The sequence below is a fragment of the Calidris pugnax genome, unplaced genomic scaffold (genome assembly GCF_001431845.1).
Source record: "Calidris pugnax isolate Ruff unplaced genomic scaffold, ASM143184v1 scaffold179, whole genome shotgun sequence".
Taxonomy (NCBI): Eukaryota; Metazoa; Chordata; class Aves; order Charadriiformes; family Scolopacidae; genus Calidris; species Calidris pugnax.
Genome location: NW_015090948.1, coordinates 1,101,794 through 1,120,510, shown reverse-complemented (window position 1 = coordinate 1,120,510; position 18,717 = coordinate 1,101,794). Strand labels below are relative to the sequence as shown.

The 18,717-nt window shown below is 39.8% G+C and overlaps 1 protein-coding gene across 1 annotated transcript in view; it reads left to right on the top strand.

The window, feature by feature from the left end:
* SPAG16 (sperm associated antigen 16) overlaps positions 1-18,717 on the top strand; it is a 390,713-nt gene that overhangs the window by 255,982 nt on the left and 116,014 nt on the right. The window contains 1 exon segment of the mRNA XM_014951951.1: positions 8,598-8,741. Within this exon segment, the coding sequence (XP_014807437.1) occupies positions 8,598-8,741 (144 nt within the window).

Below are 18,717 nucleotides of genomic sequence, written 5' to 3'. Positions count from 1 at the left end.
GATGAAAACTAATTCAAACCAGGCCACAGGTAGAAGCTTTTGCAAAAGCAATCTGCATCTTTTCAAGTTGGTCAAGCTAAAATTGCCTCTTAGAAAAGCAGTTTGTCTTTCATTACAAAGGAAGACAAGCTATTATCTCACTACCCAACAAATGCCTAATGCACAGGTCAAAAAAATAGGCGACAATTGTATACTGAACAGGGAAAGTTTTGTGTGAGTTTGTCTTCATTGCCTTTCCTTTTGTTTCTCTGACTCTGGAGTGGTTCACAATCACAGGTGCACTGTAAAAATCTATGGGCTGTTCCTTTGCCAAGGTTTGTGTGTGGTCTAACCCTGGTTATGTATAGCTTCTTCCCTGCTGCTTTAGAGAGCTGTCCTGTGAGCTGCAGACTCCTTCCAAATAGGCTTCAGGACTCAGCAGATCTAAGCTAATCCTGTTTCAATACTATTTTGAATACTGTCATGTAATACTCATGTGGGACTGCCTTTCCCTGAAAGAAAGTAATTGAGCATATTTCATAAAAGAAGTGATAATAGAAGATCAGTTATGTGGTGATGGGCAGTATGAATCATGGTGTAAATCACTTCAGGTGAGGAAGTACAGCTTTCACTCCAGAGGGGAGATATTAGGAAGGGATGCCAATATTTTAACATCTAAATTGCATCTACTTGTTTGTTGCTGCTTTCATTCTCTCTTTTTGGCTTAATTCTCCTTAAATTACACTGGGTATCTAGTAAGTTGACTAAGCTCTACAAACTGGTGCAGATACATATGAAATAAGAGCTTGTGAGCTACTGTAATCACAGGAAATGATTCTTGAGTTAGTTGGGTGTTTTTTTTAAAGCACCCACTGTCTTACAAAAAAAAAAATCCCAAGCTATTTGATCTGTCTGTTCTATTCACAGCTTTGTCATCATCTAAACCGTGTAACAATTTAAATTAAAAACAACAACAAACCAAGGCCAAACAAAAAACCCACATAGGTTCTGCAGACTGCAAATAGGCAGTGCCTTTCTGTGTGAGGTAAGGTAGAGATACATTAGTTGCCTGCTGATTTGGTTGAAGGCAGGTTAGAAAAGCACTGTTTCTGTAATGTGTAACAGCTGACATTGTAGACTAAGTGATATTTATTTTTTTTGGCCCGTAGTAATTATCAACAAGCTTGTAAGCAAAAGGAAAATAAGTAAAGATTCTCTAAGAAGTGATTTAGATTCGTGCCAGTTGTTACTGACAAGCATTCTAGTGAAAAGGCGTAACTCAGGTTGCAGCGGTTCACAGCACACAAGACTATAATGACATAAACAATTTGCATGTTATTTTATAGGTTCCAGAAAAATCCTCTTTCTCTGATCTGATTAAGGACTCTGTCTTGAAAAGGATTTTGTATGTTTTTAAGTTAATATGCTGTGAAATCATCAGGACTCCTGGCAGTGCATAATTTAAGAAGGCGCATGTATCTTCAAAGGACTGAGACCTAAATAAAACACATGCAGATCAACAGGATAGTTCTGAAATTTTTCTTAGGTTTGAAGCAGGGCCGAACTTTGTTGTTAAGAAGAAAATTACTTCATAGTGACCCAGCATGTACATAATCAGATTGAATGGGTAAAACCTAGGCAGGTTACAACACAAATTAGTGCGTTTTAATAATTGCACGCAGCCTGGATAAACAGAAAGTGATCAAAGACAGCATCACAAAATGGACACTATGAATTTATCATTACAACCGTGTCTGTATCTGTGAGTTACAATGGTGTATGTAGCACAGTCAGCTGTGGAGGCGCTGTATGTTGTATGGAGTGTTCACTTTCAGAAGCTGTTTTGTGTTGAGAGCTAATTTTGGGAAGATAGTGTGTGAATTTATTCTGCTTCTTCACAAGAATAAATATGTTTGCTACTGCTATACAGCTAAGATGGAAGATTTTGTGTGCATGGTGAATAGAATAAGTAAATTAGCTAGCACTGTAAATGATGAAGTCTTTTAGCCTCTTAGAGATACGGGTTTAACTTTCTGGAAGACTTCTATAATTCTTTTCTAAGCTGTACAAAGATCTGCTGGGCAGTCTAGAAGGTTAACTTCAGGTATGTTGAGATCCTGGCAAGTTTTCTCCCTCCCAAATCCTGAGTCATAGGAGCTTGGGAAGAAGCCAGGAATTTCACTAGACAGGATAGAGGTTTTTAAGCATTGCTGTGTGTGAGATCTATCACTGACTTCCAGACGGGCATTTACATAAATGAAACAAAAGATAGGAGCTTTGTGCTATGGGTATTTTCCCCTACTTATGTTCTTTTTGTAGGTTTTTCTTTATCCTTTTTTTGTTTGTTTTAGCTCTTATTTTCTCTTTTGAAAGCATTTTTCCCTCTTCCATTTTGTCATGAAAAGATAAATTTTAATGCTACCTTTGCATAATAAAACCCTGAATTAAATGTCAGGGTTACAATTACTGCTGGAATGTGCTGGCAGCTGAGACTGGATAACTCAAGCCAAGATAAAGATTTCTAATATAGAAATAACTATATTAGAGAGATCTAGTTCGAAGAATACATATTAGGTGAAGTTGAAGCAGGCAAAACGATTGAGGCTGGCTTTTGCGAGGTGTTTGGTTTTAATTTATTGGCAGGTTAATCTTAGTGGAGGGCCAAATGCCCACCCAGCCCCTTGGTCACTCTCCTTCCTCAGTAGAGCAGGAGAAAATAGGCTGAGAAAGGGCATGGCTTGAGATAAAGACCAATTACTGTCAGGGGGAAAACAGACTCAACTCAGGGAGACCTAATTTCATTTATTGCCAAATAAACCAGGTAGGGGTAGTGAGAAACAGCACCTTTCTCCCCACCTTCCCTTCACTCCCTTGCTGCAGACCCCTCGGCCCTTCCATGAGGGCCAGGGGCGTATGGCCAGTGCACAGCACGTTCTCTCTGCTGCTCCTTCCTCCTCACACTTTTTCCTTCCTCTGGTATGGGCCTTTTGGAAAAGTCTGCACCAGCACGGGCTCTCCATGGGCCACAATTCCTGTCAGGAAAATGTGCTCCAGCACGGGCTGGCTGCAGGCGACAACCCGCTCTGGCTCCACGGATCTCCTCCCTCTGCTTCTCTGACCTTGCTGTTTCTCACTCTTTCTGTTCCCTCCTCCTCTCTCTGTCCACAATTTCCTGTCATCTCGTTATAATGTTTCCCCAGAGGTGCCACCGGTGTCACTGATAAGGCTCCGCCATATCCTGAGGTGAGTCTGTGGTGACAACCGGCTGGGCCTGGTGCAGGCCGGCCCCCACCTCTCCCCACAGGAGACAGCCCCTCTGCTGCCAGCATCACCCCCTACAAAATACTTCTATTTGCTTTGTTTGTTTTTTTTTTCTCATTTCCACCCCCAGCACACTGCCTTTACGTAGGTAAGGAGGAAAATAAGAGATATGCCAAAAGGTGTTGCAAACCAAGGCCTTGACTGTGTGTTTTTCGGTTGCTCCCTTTCTGCTCATTAGGAGAAAATGAAGGGCCTTTCCTAACTGCCGGCTATTGCCTTTCTGTCCATCCTGAGGTAATAATTTGGGTTTCTCTTGATCTGAATTTTTTTTGTGTGGTCTTCCACCTCCTGTCAGAATTCTAGAGATCAACCTTGATTGTAATTAGATTTTTGGAGTGTGGTTGCAGAGGTGATGAGGCGGCGCCGACCCTCCCCACAGAACAGTCTGCAACCTACCTGGATAGTGGTGGGTATTTTACCTCAAAAGCTGTTTTAAATACAGGCGGTAGAGAAATGTGGTTTGACGTTGCAATCTGCCCATACATTGCTACCGAAACTGTTCCGAATGGTTTCGCTGACTTGTCTTGGGTCTCAGTTAGTGACCAGCTAAATTGGGGCTGGAATAGTATCTCAGTTTTAAAAAAATATCTTAAGATATTTATTTTTTTTTAGGAAAATGCCAGCAATATAATTGTGTGCGTCTGAACAACATCAGGAGGGCTGATGATGTCCTCATATTTTGGCACATATTTGTTTTCTTGTTTGAGGCCAGAATCGGTAGCCATCCTCTAGAATTTAGTGCGTGTTATTTCCTTGCCTTCAAAACCCACTCTGCTTTTCCATTCACAGAATCCCATGGGGTTGGAAGGGACCTCTGGAGATCATCTAGTCCAAACCTCCTGCCAAAGCAGGGCCACCCAGAGCAGGTTGCACGGGAACGTGTCCAGGTGGGGTTTGAATGTCTCCAGAGGAGAAGACTCCACCACCTTCCTGGACAGCCTCTTTCAAGGCTCTGCCACCCTCAAAGGAAAGAAGTTCCTCTTCGTGTTGAGGTGGAACTTCTTCTATTCAAGTTTGTCCATTTCTTCTTGTCCTATCCCTGGGCAACCAGGGATAGGATATTCCAGCATACCTAGAAAGCCTGATGGTAGAGGAAGAAACACCTGCAGTTACCCAGCAGTTTCTGTAAGAAAATTGACTTTTTCAGGCATTTTATAACTTCACTGAAACGCAATGACTCAGACCAAATTTTCCTGTTGTGAGGTGTCTGAGTGAGGTTGAATTACTGTGTAAGAAAATGTTAGCTAAAATGTTTCTGTGACCCATGAAAAATGCATTTGGTTTTTTTTTAATCTTGGAGGAGCTCTGGTGCTCTTGTGTTTTGGAGCAGGAAGTGCAGCAGGGAAGCTTTCTGGTGAAAGCAGCTACTGGCATTTACAACAATCCTCTTTGCCAGTAGTCAGGAATGCAAATAAATTTGATCAAATAATGAGGTTCTAAAAATTACGTATTGCAAGTGATATTCAGTACAATGCTACATTAGAATTTGGCAGCGAAATGCTGTCTATATTGAGAACATACTTTTCTGTAAAAGTCCTGTGTGTGAAACCAGAGAAAACTGGATTTTGTCCTTATTTCTGCCACAGAGCAATTGGGTGAGGCTAGATGAGTCAGTTAAGGCATTCTAAGCTGGTCATTAATTTTACGTTATTCATTCTCTGAGTACCTAATTTTGAGGCTGTTTAGGTTAGATTCTTAGTTCTGAACTCCTCCTGTGCCCGCAGTGTCCTGAGATCTGGAGGAAGCTATTAAAAAGGCTGAATATTTGGTGATTCTGTGAAATATGTTAGCCGATAAAATTATTTTAAGGTTTTTTGGATGCCTGACTGTCCTACATCTGTGCAATTGGGTTTGGCTGCTGTTACGCCTTAGAAAAGGTTTGGGGTGATGCTTTTATGATTTTATAATTGCATTTCATATACAAACACTGTCTATTTTGGGCATCAAATGAACCACGCTTCGGCAGGAACATTGCTGCCTTAGGACTTGAAGGAACCTCAAGACACCTACCGGTCTGTTCTTCTAACCATGATGGAATTAATCTACCCAGGTAATACCTGAGAGGTGTGCTGAGAGGTTTAACAGCTCTTAATAATGGCAGATGGCTATTGGTTCCAGTGCTTCAGAAACTTTATTGCCACATAGTTTTCCTTCGCATCCAGCTGAAATCTCCCCTACCTCAGTGCAACGTAGTTAGTGGTTGTATTAAAACACACACACAGTTAAAGTTATGCAGATAGCTTTGGATTTAAGACTTTTTTTAACCTGAATGTTGATTTTATACGTGTGAAGCGATCAAATGTAGTACATGCCGAGACTGGAAGTATTTTGCATCTGAAGATATCATATTTTTATTTATGATTCAGTCAAAATAAATTAAAATAATCGATGATTGTTTTGAAAGCAAATTACTGGGAGCGCTATATATCTACCATGGCAAGTGCTGAAGAGATGAGAATATCTTATAATGCCAGAATGAGTTGTGTAAACATGGGTATTTATATACTCAACAGCAGCAAATCTTTGAGAGATTTTTGCTATTTATTTTTTTTCTTGGCAGGAGAAACTTCTTCACGGTGAGGGTGACGGAACCCTGGAACAGGCTGCCCAGGGAGGTTGTGGAGTCCCCTTCTTTGGAGATTTTCAAAACCCGCCTGGATGTAGTCCTGAGTAACATGCTCTAGCTCTAGGCAATCCTGCTTCAGCAGGGGAGTTGGACTAGATGATCTCTATGGTCCCTTCCAACTCTAGAAATTCAGTGAAATTCAGTGAAATTCAGTGAAAAATGTTCTTGGCAGCCAACATGTAGGAACACAGCTCGCATCCGTAGGCAGCTGGGTAAGGGCTGTTCAGAAAGCGGGTCAGGATCTGGAGGAAGGCAGTAGATTAACGTTTCTTTGAGAGAAAGGTAGACTGAAAGCAATTTCAGTAAGACTCTGTAACCCATCTTGAAAACTGAGAGGCAGATAGTTAGGAAGAATGTAAGAGAGAGAACTGAGGGGAAAGTCTTCACAGCAGGCATGCGCTCAACTGATAGCAGAAATATCTGGAGGGAAAGATGGGAGGGTATCTAATTTATCTGAAATAGATTAAGATAAAACGTAAGATGTATTTGTATGACGAACAAGCTATTTGCTTGTTTGTTTTCTCCAAATAACACAAATGTAAAGTTGTTCCCAAACCAGAAACATCCACTTGTTTAACTGCATCATAGACAGGTCTGAATCGGTGATTAAGCTTCCTGTAGTAGCATGTGCTGTCAGTGGTTTTGCAGGGGGCATCCTCTCCTCCCTCTCTAGTCTTCCTGAGCCCACTCCTGTTTCTTTTTCCCTAGCCGTTCCCTTCCTACATCCAGAGGAGCTTGGGACCTCGTTGCCAGCAAGTAAAGATACTCCTGAGCTGATACTGCTGCTTTGTGGTGCGTGGCCAGGTGCATGCTGGTGAGGAAGGTCCTTTATGTTTTAGAGGCTGAGAGAAGTGTGTGTAGCAGCTCTGATGGATTAATTTTTATAGTTATTAGCTTGCTCAGTTTTCTGTGACGCTGGTCTCCATTTTAGCCATCACCAGAATAACAATGTTAGGTGCCTATGCATGCTGCAGAAAACAGCAATGGGTTTTTGATGTCTCAAAAGTCTCTGATAGTAGAGGGATTCTGGGACAGTTGTCCTCTCATTTGCAGGCCACTGGTGTGCCTTCATTCAGCCTTTAATTCTCCCCTTTTATCTCTATTCCCTCCTTGCTCTTCTAGATATCTGTTGTGGCCAATCTAAGTGATACGATTGCTCTCTGTGCATCTCTGGAGAATTTAAATAACATCATTCCTTCCTTCTCTCTTATCCGTATAAATGCAAAGGACATTTCTCTTCTTTAGGCAAAGATGGAAAACTTTTTTCTCTCTCTCTAAGAATGAGTAAAACGCAGGCTACTTGGTTGAGCAAATGAATTCAATTGATGAATCTGCAAGAATCTTCCTAGGCTGTGCCTTCAAACTGCAACAGATGTGTTTTCTGATGAAAATCTAGTTGACTTAATTATGTTTTTAGCATGGATTTGGAAGAGGAAATTATTTTTCTCAATATATTGGAGGATGGGGTTCTGTTTTAGGAATTTAATGAAATAATTTGCAGGAGAAAGGTACTATTAAATAAGATATTTTTATAATAGTGTGCCTTCTGAGACCTCTGTTTTCTTCCCACTTGGCTGCTTAGCATCGTCTCTCTCTACTCTCATTCTGTTTTAATAAGCATTTTTCTCTGTAAAATGTTGGCTCTGATGCACAACGGAAATAGATGCACACACAGGTTATGATTCCTCTCCCTGTTGTTGCGTTTTGATTCTGAACTCCAGATTTAATCTAGTTAAATAACCTACTCCTGGGACTTAAGTCAACTCCTAGATACTTCTTGATGTTCAACAAATAGTAAAGCATTACAGTAATTTAAATCAAATAACCAAATCCATATAAAATGCACTACTTGTTATCTTCCCAACAGATGTATTTTCTTCCCTGGATCTGTTTTAAGCTGCCCTGCAGTTGCCAAATCAAAAATAAACCAAGTTTTCAGTAGAGGGGTGTGATAAGTGTATGATTTCCATTACATCCCAGCATGCTACATCATAAAAAATGAAAACATCTAACACATTTGGAGTATAGAATTGAAATGGATTTTCTAGCCTAGTCCCAGTGAATAGGTGCTGAAGTGATGGCAAAGACTGTAGCTCCTGGGTTGTAATTGTCATTTGAGTTATTTCTCAGTGGTAGGAGACTTTAGACCTGGGGGTACAAGGAGGAGGAAAAAAAAAAAGGCAAAGAGTCCTTTTTCCCTTTGGCCATCAGCAGCAGAGTGACAAGCCAGTGCTTGTGAAGTTGTTTTGGGTGTGGGGAAAAGGGATTTATATTGGTAGAGCTTGTTCATGTGTTACCTTGCTACATGTTTGTAAGAACATAGTCTAACAAACTATTTTAAAATGTATTTGAGTGTTTTAATCATCTGGAACTTCAAGACCCTGTGAAAACAATTCTGGCTCCACAATGTTTCAGTACTTCAAGACCCTGTGAAAACAATTCTGGCTTCACAGAATGTTTCGGGTTTTTTTCTTCAGTAACAGGAGAAACTCATCTACATAGCATATATTTTGAATTCTTATGAGCATCGAAAGCATCACTGCTTGTTCATTCCATACAGAATCAGAGTCCTCTGTTGCTGTTGCCCTGAGTTAAATGAATCTCATTGCTGTGTATTTCACATAAAATGGAATTAATACAGAATATAATCTGCCTTTCTTTTCTGTTGTAGCTTGGCTTTACATCCGAAAAAAGACATTGTAGTCACTGGCAGCGATGACCGCCTCTGGAAAATGTGGGCTTTACCTGATGGGAACATCACTGTGACAGGTGAAGGTCACACTGATTGGCTTTCGGGCTGCTGCTTCCGTCCAAGGTTAGTGCAAACAGTCCCCTGAACTAGCACTAATCCCTTCTGGGGAGTACTTGTTTGCTCTTTCTTTGCTCACTGGCGTGCTTTGATGACTTTCTATTCTCGGTGTAACCCTGCGCTCTCTGCTGAATTTCCAAACATGTAGATAAATGTTCCTCTGGCTTTCAGTGTGTTGACTTAAGATTGATTGCTTTTAGTATTTTGTACGTCTTAAACTTTGTCCGTGTGCCAGTGCACGTAACAAGGAGTAATAAGCTTTTTAGGTCTCGCCGTATTTATTTTCTCTGTGTTCACGCACTATAACACAGTTCCATTATTAATACAGGAAAGTTGATTTCTTGTATTAGGCATTATTTGTCCTATGACTAAGAGTATTCAAGTTTACCTAGAGAATAAGAATATGAGCTTTCCTCCTTTCCCTTTATACAGATTTGAAGCTGAATTAGTAAATGAAAGTACACATCAAAAACAATAAATAAATATTTAGGTTACAAGGGTCGCAGAAGTAGGCCAAACATGAACTAGATTTCTTGGTGGTTCTCTTGAAAAATATAACACCATTCTACTCTTGAAAACAAATGGATTTTTTTTTTTTTAAATACTGAGCCTCTATATATTAAAATGATTTTGCATCAGATTTGTGAGGCTGCAGTTGTAATAGTGTTCTTTACTGTTAATGTAATAAAGGTCTGCCAGGCTACTCACCTGAGGTTTACTTATAAAAGAACATTATTAAACCTCTAAAATTCTATTTTCAATATATTTATTTTATGAAGCAATATTAGCTCTTTATGAGAAGGAAAAGTACCCTATCTAATTTCATGGTTCTTTCTGATTTCTGATATTCTAATGAGTTAGCAAACACACACAGTCCTCTAAATGCAAGAAAATCCTCTCCCTGTTTTCAAAACCTCAAGAACAAGGATTCATGCTTTCTGGGATGGATTAAACATGCACTTACTCTTTTCTTGCATCTCTCCTATGAAAGATAGGCTTTTTCTCAAGATGCTCACGTTTAACAATGTTCTCTTTTTCATGTGTATATTCTTAGAAATAACTTTATTGATTTAAAAGAAGAGAATAATATTTGACTTAGTTATATCTAACACAGGAAGGAGAGAACTGGAAGGTTCAGCTTATTTTAAGATAGTAGGAAAATTTTTCTATTACTGAATGACAAATTGCACAGTTTGTGAACATGCTGGACAAGTCTAACTTGCAGATAAACAGAATGCTGCCTTACCTCTTACCTGTTCTGAATATAAAACTCATCACCGGGAAAGAAAGGGAAATACAATTAGAAGAGCGTGTTATCGTTTATAAAGCTGCTGGGCATGCTAATCAGATTTCGATAATGCATTGTTACCATGACACCCGCTGACTCAGAGACTCAAAACTATTTTCTCATTAGTCTTTGACCAGAATACAGTCCTTTCAATAGGCTTTCCTATTTCTCATTCAATTATTGAAATTAAAATGAGTTGAGGTACATCATTATTCTCTTGCAGTATAAATTGACTCCTGCTGAATTCTCTGGAGTGAATCAAAAGCAGTGCTGTTAAAATATTGTCTTCCATTACTGGATAAAAATATATATAATGTGATAGAATACATTTAATCATACTTTTTTTTTTTAAAAAAAAGGGACTTCTATATATCAGATGTTCCAGAAGTAAAAACAATAAAATTACAATGGCAAGTTCCCATGTAATTTTTCTGGAATCAAATATAGTTAGCCTCTAGTTTTGTTCCCTTTTTAAAGATATAAAATTATGTTAATCCAGAAATTGAAAAAAAAATAATTCTTTTTTGTGGTATTAGACTTTTAAATTGTGATCCAGAAATCTGGGTAGAACTCCCACACTTCTACGTTCTTTCCTTTTTGTCCTCTGTTAGGTCATTTCTCCTCTATATTTCTTCTCTCCATCAGCAAAATCAGGTTTAAAGCAACCTTCAGCTCTGGTCTGAGAAACATTGTATGTGTAGCGACAGGACGTATACGCATGCACGTCACACACGCAAGCCCACTTTCAAATCATCTTTGGACAATATCAGAATAATCCACACAGGGACACTGGCTATACTAATAATTTGAGGAGAAACAAATCTAGAGCTATGATGTGAATTTAACTGGTACTTTTACACATACAAATGACTTAAAATCCCATAAATCTGTTTTTACGTGTTCACAGTGTACTATCACTTGAACAAGGGTCTTGTTTTTACGTGTTCACAGTGTACTATCACTTAAACAAGGACAACAGGACGTATACGCATGCACGTCACACACGCAAGCCCACTTTCAAATCATCTTTGGACAATATCAGAATAATCCACACAGGGACACTGGCTATACCAATAATTTGAGGAGAAACAAATCTAGAGTTATGATGTGAATTTAACTGGTACTTTTACACATACAAATGACTTAAAATCCCAGAAATCCGTTTCTTCTCTCCATCAGCAAAATCAGGTTTAAAGCAACCTTCAGCTCTGGTCTGAGAAACATTGTATGTGTAGCGACAGGACGTATACGCATGCACGTCACACACGCAAGCCCACTTTCAAATCATCTTTGGACAATATCAGAATAATCCACACAGGGACACTGGCTATACTAATAATTTGAGGAGAAACAAATCTAGAGCTATGATGTGAATTTAACTGGTACTTTTACACATACAAATGACTTAAAATCCCATAAATCTGTTTTTACGTGTTCACAGTGTACTATCACTTAAACAAGGATCTTGTAGTTTTCTTTTTACCCCTATTTATGTGGTGCTGGCACAGTTGCAGGTTTCGTTGGTAGCCGTGAAGATTCATAACCTTCAAGCTGAAGGTGCTGTTGGGTTTATGTCTCCTCAGCTTCTCCAAGCAATGAGAGAATGTGGGTTGGTAGTAGGAACTTATTTGTATACAGTAAGAAGGTAAAGGTATGTTTTAGGCTATGGACCTTGCCTGCTGATTAATACATAACAGTGATGAGGATTGTAATTTGAATCTTTCCCAGTACTGATGTACAACAATATCCCTAAGTTCCATAATGCCATTGAGTCTTAGGGACAAGGCCCACTGAGTTTCTGAAGAGTTGTTGGGTGGAGGGCATGGAGGAGTCTCATTTTCCCCCTCACTGACAATGTGCTTCATTCCACGATTATTTTTGCTTAAAAACACATCTCCTTCGTGTCTGAGCAAAGTAGAGTGAGGTGAGAGTGTGTGGGTTGCTGAAGCTTTGGGGTCTGGTGGTGTGTCATTTGTGCATTGCACCCAGTGCTCTTCAGCCTGTACAAAGGGTCTTAGTCCTCCCTGTGTTCTCCACATGGCAGTGGCTCCCAGGACAACAGATGAAGGGGAGCAGACTGGCTCTGTGCGTGTGAGGAAAGCAGAGCATCTCTGTTGTGATGCTCTCTGCAGATCTGAGAGGAGAATTTTGCCTTAAGCTTTTAAAATAAAAGTCAAACTTCAAACAGGTCCCCTCATCTGTAGAGTACAGCAGCTGGAAGAAGGGAGGAGAACAGTGATTCCTTTTTGAAGTTCAGGTGACAAGTGGTCAGACTTCAAAAACAAACAGTATTTTTGCTCCAGTCTAGCTGAATAGTACTTTGCAGATGAATTAGCTCTTGCAAGTTCCTGTCACTGTTGAAAAATTTAGGAATATTTTCCAACTTGTGTTTTAAATGTATGAAGGAGTAAGGTAGTCAGAGTGACTCCTGCCAGGGTCATTTACACGGGCTTCATGTTAAAAATCTGGATGGTTGGAGAAGAGCTGTGGATACCAGGTGGCCCAAATGTTTGGAATAACAGACAAAAGTCTGCATCTTGTGCCAGCTTCCTCAATAAGGTGATGATGCTAATGCTGCACCTTTAAGAACCATATTCTAATTACACTAAGATTTAGTTGTGATGCTAATGCTGCACCTTTAAGAACCATACTCTAATTACACTAAGATGTTTCAAGGCACATGCAAGATTTAGTTTTCTTTATTACTAACCTTCCTGGGTGGCTAAAGAATCAAGCTGTGCAGCATGGCAGAGGTGTGTGTTTATGTCCGATAAAATCTCAGCAAACTGTAATATTGTGTTCTTGCTCCCCCTGTATACTGATATAATACATAATGTCCTTAATATATTCATAAATATTAATCAAGTCAAATGCTCTAAAAATGCTTGTAGCCTGTTTCATGCAAATGTTATTTCAGTCTGTGGAATACAATGAATTCCTGAATTGAAAAGAACTAGAAACTCTAGGAAACTACTTAAAACTTGTGCTGAAAGTTGTCAACTCCTTTGTAATGTTCTGTTTGCTTGAGTCAGAAGCTGAATTTGCCTGTTTTCTTTCTGTTGCTATTTCAACTCTCACAGTTTCTGAGGAAAGAGGTCAAAACACTTATAAATTTGTTACTATACCAAAAAATACCACAATAGTTACCTTGAACTGTGTGGACTTTAAGTTCATAGTTTAACTTAAAACTGGAGGGTGGATATTGTCTCCTCAGTAATTGCGGGGGAAGAGAGGGTAAGCTAGGACAAGTACATTCATGCATCAAGCATCTTGAAATAAAGGTAGTTATGTCTGATACTCTAGGAAAAAGGGCCAGAGAGGGGATACAAGAGAAAGATGGGGTGTTGGGCTAAAAGAACAACCTGAAAAGAACAATTCTGAAAGAAGAGAAGCAGCTGTAAATTGTGTATCTCAAAGCTGAAGAAGGTGATGTTAGCCTGATAAAAATTCGTGTGTGGATAGATGAGAAAGAAAACCTTGGAGAGACAAGGTGCAGAAGGAATTTGTAAAATGTATTGAGGGTGAATTTGAGGCCTCAGAGTGGTTGAATGGCTTGGGGGGGGGGATTAACAACTCTGGGTGGGCTTGGATTCAAGTAAGAAGCTTTTAGAGGAATTCTGTAGCACATAAGAGCAGACCAGGTGGGGACAGTGATTTTGATGCTCCCTAAGTGACTGGGAGGCAATGAAATATCCATGAACACTTGGTTTGCAGAAAACTCTAGCACCTGTCTTTAAAGCCAAGGTCTCTTCCAGCTGTGTAAAGGCAACAGCACAAAATCACTCCTGGTTTTATGCTGACCAACCCATAAGCAACCAAAAGCTGTGAAGTCTGCTCTTGACTTCAGGTATGCCCTGTCCCCAGTAAAAATTTAAGGCTCGATGGGGAACAATTTAGAAAATCCAGTTGGGTGCTCAGAACCCACTTCCAGGGTTAAACTCTACAGTACTGTGAGTGACTGAGCACCAGAGTGGTCTCTTGAGTCGAAGTACAAGATGTTCCTGATAATCTTGAATGAAAGGCACCAGGTTAGTTAAATTTTCTCAAAGTTTTAAATAACAGTGGTTGATAAATACGAAATTGTGGAAGTAAGACTCTGTCAGTTGGGAAGTGATTACCTCATTGTATGAGAACTTTTAAGGTTTAAAAGAATTAATTCCTGAGTGGAATTGAATCCAGAATAAACTGAGAAACTGAAATAAATTCTTGCTCAGGTAAGTCCCTGATTTTACTTTTTACATTATTTTAATTTTTTTTTAATCATGTCATCATTTGGGCCTATAAAGAAACCATCCAGAGATGGATTTCAACGTGGAAAAAAGTGTAGACTGTGAAGCCCAGCAGAACAGTGAACCGTAAATGGAGGGAGGGTGTGGAGAAGCCTCTGAGGAGTGATGGAAGAGAGGGACAAAGTTTAGGAGGGAAGGCATTCACAGGAAGGAGAGTCAGATTGGATTTCAGGACAGCCATGATCAGTTGTTCAGAGGTAACAGGCAGAATCTGACACTGCTCATGGCTCGTTGTGTCTCAGAGGACTTGTGCTTGGAGAAGGAGGGAAACGCTGTTGAGGAGCAAAAATCAGACTTGACATGTTGGCAGGTACGTGTACGATTTCAGAATTTCACAGTGGACATGCTTTTGTAGTTTGAGAGCCTGTACTGCTTTGATTATCAAAGTGAATTAAAAGCAGGGAGCAGGCTTGGTTTTTTTTGGCCACCACCTCTGCAGCTCTTGGCTCCATATGGACTGAACTGGTGAGGAGGGTCCTGTTACTCGTAGATGCTGATGCATCGGTCCATACCAGTCTTCTTCCCAGTTAGAATATTCCCATCTATCAGTGTGTGGTGAGCAGGGTACAAAGAGAGTCAAACAGACAATCTGAAGCTAAAAATTTATGGCTGCTTTCTCTTTGGTTACATGTAGTAAATAATACTTTTTAAATAACTGAAACTGGACATGGCCCATGAAGCCTCAGCAAATGAAAAGCATTTGATGACATAGTGGGTAGGTTCTTTAGTCACAATAACAGGATAATTTTAAAAATTCTACTGGCATCAAATATATTCCTTCTTATACTTTAATAATTCTTAATGCCAGTCTTAGATTTATTTCTGTTTCTATGAAAAGAAACAGGAATTACCTGTTATGACATTTTGTTTAATGTACTGACTTTCAAGTATTGATGCAATAGTTATTTGGTGAAACTAGGGAGGCTTCCAGATCAAACAGTTACTGCTTAAATTATGATTCCAGGATCTACAAAATGTTGCTACAAGCTAATGTTTGTTAGTTTCAGTTAAATACAGTAGCATTTGTCTATATGTAAACTCTAATTTAACGTAAAGTTGTGTGATTTGACTATGCTACTGGATGCTCTTTCTAGAGACCCTCACATACACTTCTGAGGCTCTTCAAAAAATGGATTTGACTATGCTACTGGATGCTCTTTCTAATTAGAGAGACCCTCTCATACACTTCTGAGGCTCTTCAAAAAAATTGCTGAAAGGAAGAAAGGTTTGGAGTCAGTGATTTTAAAGTATTGGGGTTTGTTGCTACCCATTCCTTAGAGCCACTACCCAGGCTGGGTCAGCACCATACATGGTAATCCACTCAGGTCCAAAGGAAGTTCTTTGAGAAGTCAAGGAAGGAGAGGAGGCTGAGGGGAGACCTTCTTGCGCTCTATAACTACCTGAAGGGGGGGTGTACAGAGATGCCTCCCAAGGCACAGGAGATAGGACAAGAGGAAATGGCCTCAAGTTGTGCCAGGGGAGGTTTAGATTGGATATTAGGAAAAACTTCATCATGGAAAGGGCTGCCCAGGGAAGTGGTTGAGGCACCATCCCTGGAGGTGTTCAAAAGACGAGTTGACATGGTCCTCAGGAATATGGTTTAGTGATTTTTTTTTTTTTTAATTATTATTATTGCTTATTTCTTATTTATTTTTTTGTCAGAGTTAGGTTGATGGTTGGACGAGATGATCTTTAAGATCCCTTCCAACCTAGACGATTCTATGATTCTAAGGAACGGGCTGAGAGTTTGGCTCCATCAGGACCCTTTCAAATTCCATTATGGAGCAGTTTCAGCTATGTTATGTTCACGTACCCTCCTATTTGTTGTGCTCCAGATTGCTTTTCCGGTGGCGTTAAAGAATTGTGTGTTTTCATAGGATTATTGCCCAATCCCAAACTTGTCTGCGCAGGCCCTAGGCCTTTCAGAGAATTGATTCTGAAGGTGCTCTGCAACGTGCTTCCAGTTAGTTGTCTACTTCCAGAAGAGTTGGCATTGCTGAGCACATGCTGCCCAAGACGATTCTATGATTCTAAGGAACGGGCTGAGAGTTTGGCTCCATCAGGACCCTTTCAAATTCCATTATGGAGCAGTTTCAGCTATGTTGTGCTCAGGTACCCTCCTATTTGTTGTGCTCCAGATTGCTTTTCCGGTGGCGTTAAAGAATTGTGTGTTTTCATAGGATTATTGCCCAATCCCAAACTTGTCTGCGCAGGCCCTAGGCCTTCCAGAGAATTGATTGTGTAGGTGCTCTGCAACATGCTTCCAGTTTGTTGTCTACTTCTAGAAGAGTTGGCAAGTGCTGAGCACGTGCTGCCCGGGTGACCTGCAGATCTGCAGCAAGTGCAACACGTTCCAGAGATGTGTTCTGCCCATGAGGGAACTGCTGGGTTCATTCTGGACAACAGAGGTTTCCCATATACAAAAACCCTGGAAAAGTAGCCTTTCTAGTGAACAATACTCATGGGCTGTGGCCTGTAGATACACGTGGGGGAGGAAGGGACCTCGCTGCCCCAGGAGGTTTCACAGGGGTTTTCATGGATAAGGGAAGTGCTGTGTTCAAACAAAGAGTAAGACTGGCCAGGCAAACTGCTGTGTAACTCTGAGAGAGCCAGGGAGGAGGAGGAATTCAATTGTCAGTGTTCACCCTTTCTGTCTGCCCACTGAGCCAACCAGACTTAGGTTCTTCTCAATGAAAAGATCTCAGATATTACTGTTAATGTATGAGATCACTATCCACTAACAGTCATCTTCAGATGAATATTTTCTGTTAGTTTTTGAGTCACAAATGCTGAGTTCCACACTATACGTTAAACAAGGCTGAGACTTAAAAGCCAGTATCTCCACTCTAAGCATTAACAACAGAAAGAGTTTTAAGATTTATGTTAATCACAAAGGTCTCTGTTAGCTATTGGTGGAAGAGAATTATTCTGATTTTTGCTTTGAATAGAGGCTTTGAAAACCTAATCCAGGGTTCACTGCAGAAACAGATGTTTTTTATTTATCCTTTTATTGCTGTTGATAGCTATTAAAGAAATGCAAGTTAGTCTACTACATTTTACTTAGGACTCTTGAACAGCATTTGTATTGCAAAGGCATAATGATTTAATTTCATAGAGAATCTGGGATTCTCATAGTTCAACAAAGCCTTCAGTTACCAGATTACATATTAAAATTGACAATGGTTAGAAACTTCTTTTGAGTGGCACGATTAATTTTCTAACTGGCTTTATGTAACACATCATACTTAGCAGACTAGACATTTAAGATGCTTTGTCAAACTGAGCTAATAGAGGAAGTCAAAAGAAAAAAGTTGCGTTCATTTATTCTGCAAAGAGAAAACTATTTCAGAAGCCTTTCAGCCCGTTCCACAGCGTACAGTATTAACTGTGTACTTCATGTTTTCAAGTATAGCAAAATTTTAATTTCAAAAGTAGCTTTGTTTATTTCAAAATCTTTGGCAAGCTTCCTACTTGTGATACAAGGAAGCAGTTTTCACATAACATTGTTCCCTCTCTCAGGCCCATAAAGCCTACTATTTTTACTTTGCAAACATGTTTGAGTGGGTGGGCATTAGATTTCCTTTGGGATTCTCAATCTCATTATTTTTATCAATAAAAAGCCTCTGCTGGACAAAGGAATAAATCACATATAAATGAAATATGAGAGATTACATGAGAAGCTCAGTTTTTGCTTAGTCTAATCCAATATCTTTGGCCAAACGTCTCAATGTCAAAGGCTTTATAAGTATTCTACAGGATCAGTCTGGCAAAGAGAAATCAATAACTAGGTAATGGATTTGATTAAAATTTTTCCCCTTCCACCCACTCCCACAAGCCAAATGTTTCTACCCATACTAATCTCTTCTGGCACGTGTAACTGGTGGTTATTCTCTGTGGAGTTTGGGGATATAGACCTAAAAAAAATGTTTGATATCATTTCAGAGGGCTGTATTAACTGTTGATGAGTATCTATTTTAAGAAAAAGCAATGTATGTATCTCATAGTTTTTTTCTTTAGAGAGATCAGTTCTGCAATGTTCTTGTGGAAAATATGGGATGATAGTAATTGTAACTTTGCTGCACACTTAGATCCTGTTTCTTTGTGCAGAAGTTGCCACCTTTTTTCTGCTCCTCCTGCCACACTGAGGAGCTTTTTATTACACAGTCCGGGATACCCAGCAGATGTCCAGATTTCTGGAGAACTTCTTTATTGCTCAAATCATCAGGTGTCTCCATTACGCCGGTCCTTCTGGTCTTCTGTCTTTGAGATGGTTGTATTGACAGACCGTGGGCCATCTGTAATGTTCAGCTTCAAGAAACAGTAATAATTAAGACTGTTAGTGTTCTCCACAGATGTTATCTCGGCTTTAAAGAAGTAGTTTTCCATACTAAAAGGAAGAAAAAAG